We start from the raw sequence: 240 nt of genomic DNA on the forward strand, positions 1-240 counted from the left end.
GGGAGAGGGGGGCGGGCATTGCCAAACCCGGCCTTGGGGCGGCAGGGAGGTTAAATCGGGTCCAGTCTATAATGACGTCTTTTTAATATTTTTTTCATGATGTATATCTTCCTCCCTTACAGATGCTCTTCCTTCAGACCCGGTTCAGGCACATTATAGCTTCTGGCTTAGTCTGGTTGATAAACTCAATGTGAAAGCCTTCGTAGACCTCACCCTAAGCCCAACTGTCCATCAAGGGAC

General features: G+C 49.2%; 1 protein-coding gene across 1 annotated transcript in view; it reads left to right on the forward strand.

Moving 5' to 3' along the window:
- The window catches only part of SLC12A9 (solute carrier family 12 member 9), a 24,701-nt gene that overhangs the window by 23,158 nt on the left and 1,303 nt on the right, over nucleotides 1-240 (forward strand). Inside the window, exon 13 of the mRNA XM_018574914.1 lies at nucleotides 123-240. This exon is cut by the window's right edge and continues 26 nt beyond it. Coding sequence (XP_018430416.1) covers nucleotides 123-240 — 118 coding nt within the window. The remainder of the gene's footprint in view (nucleotides 1-122) is intronic.

The sequence above is a fragment of the Nanorana parkeri genome, unplaced genomic scaffold (assembly GCF_000935625.1).
Source record: "Nanorana parkeri isolate BGI_ZX_2015 unplaced genomic scaffold, ASM93562v1 scaffold3366, whole genome shotgun sequence".
In the NCBI taxonomy this organism is placed as follows: Eukaryota; Metazoa; Chordata; class Amphibia; order Anura; family Dicroglossidae; genus Nanorana; species Nanorana parkeri.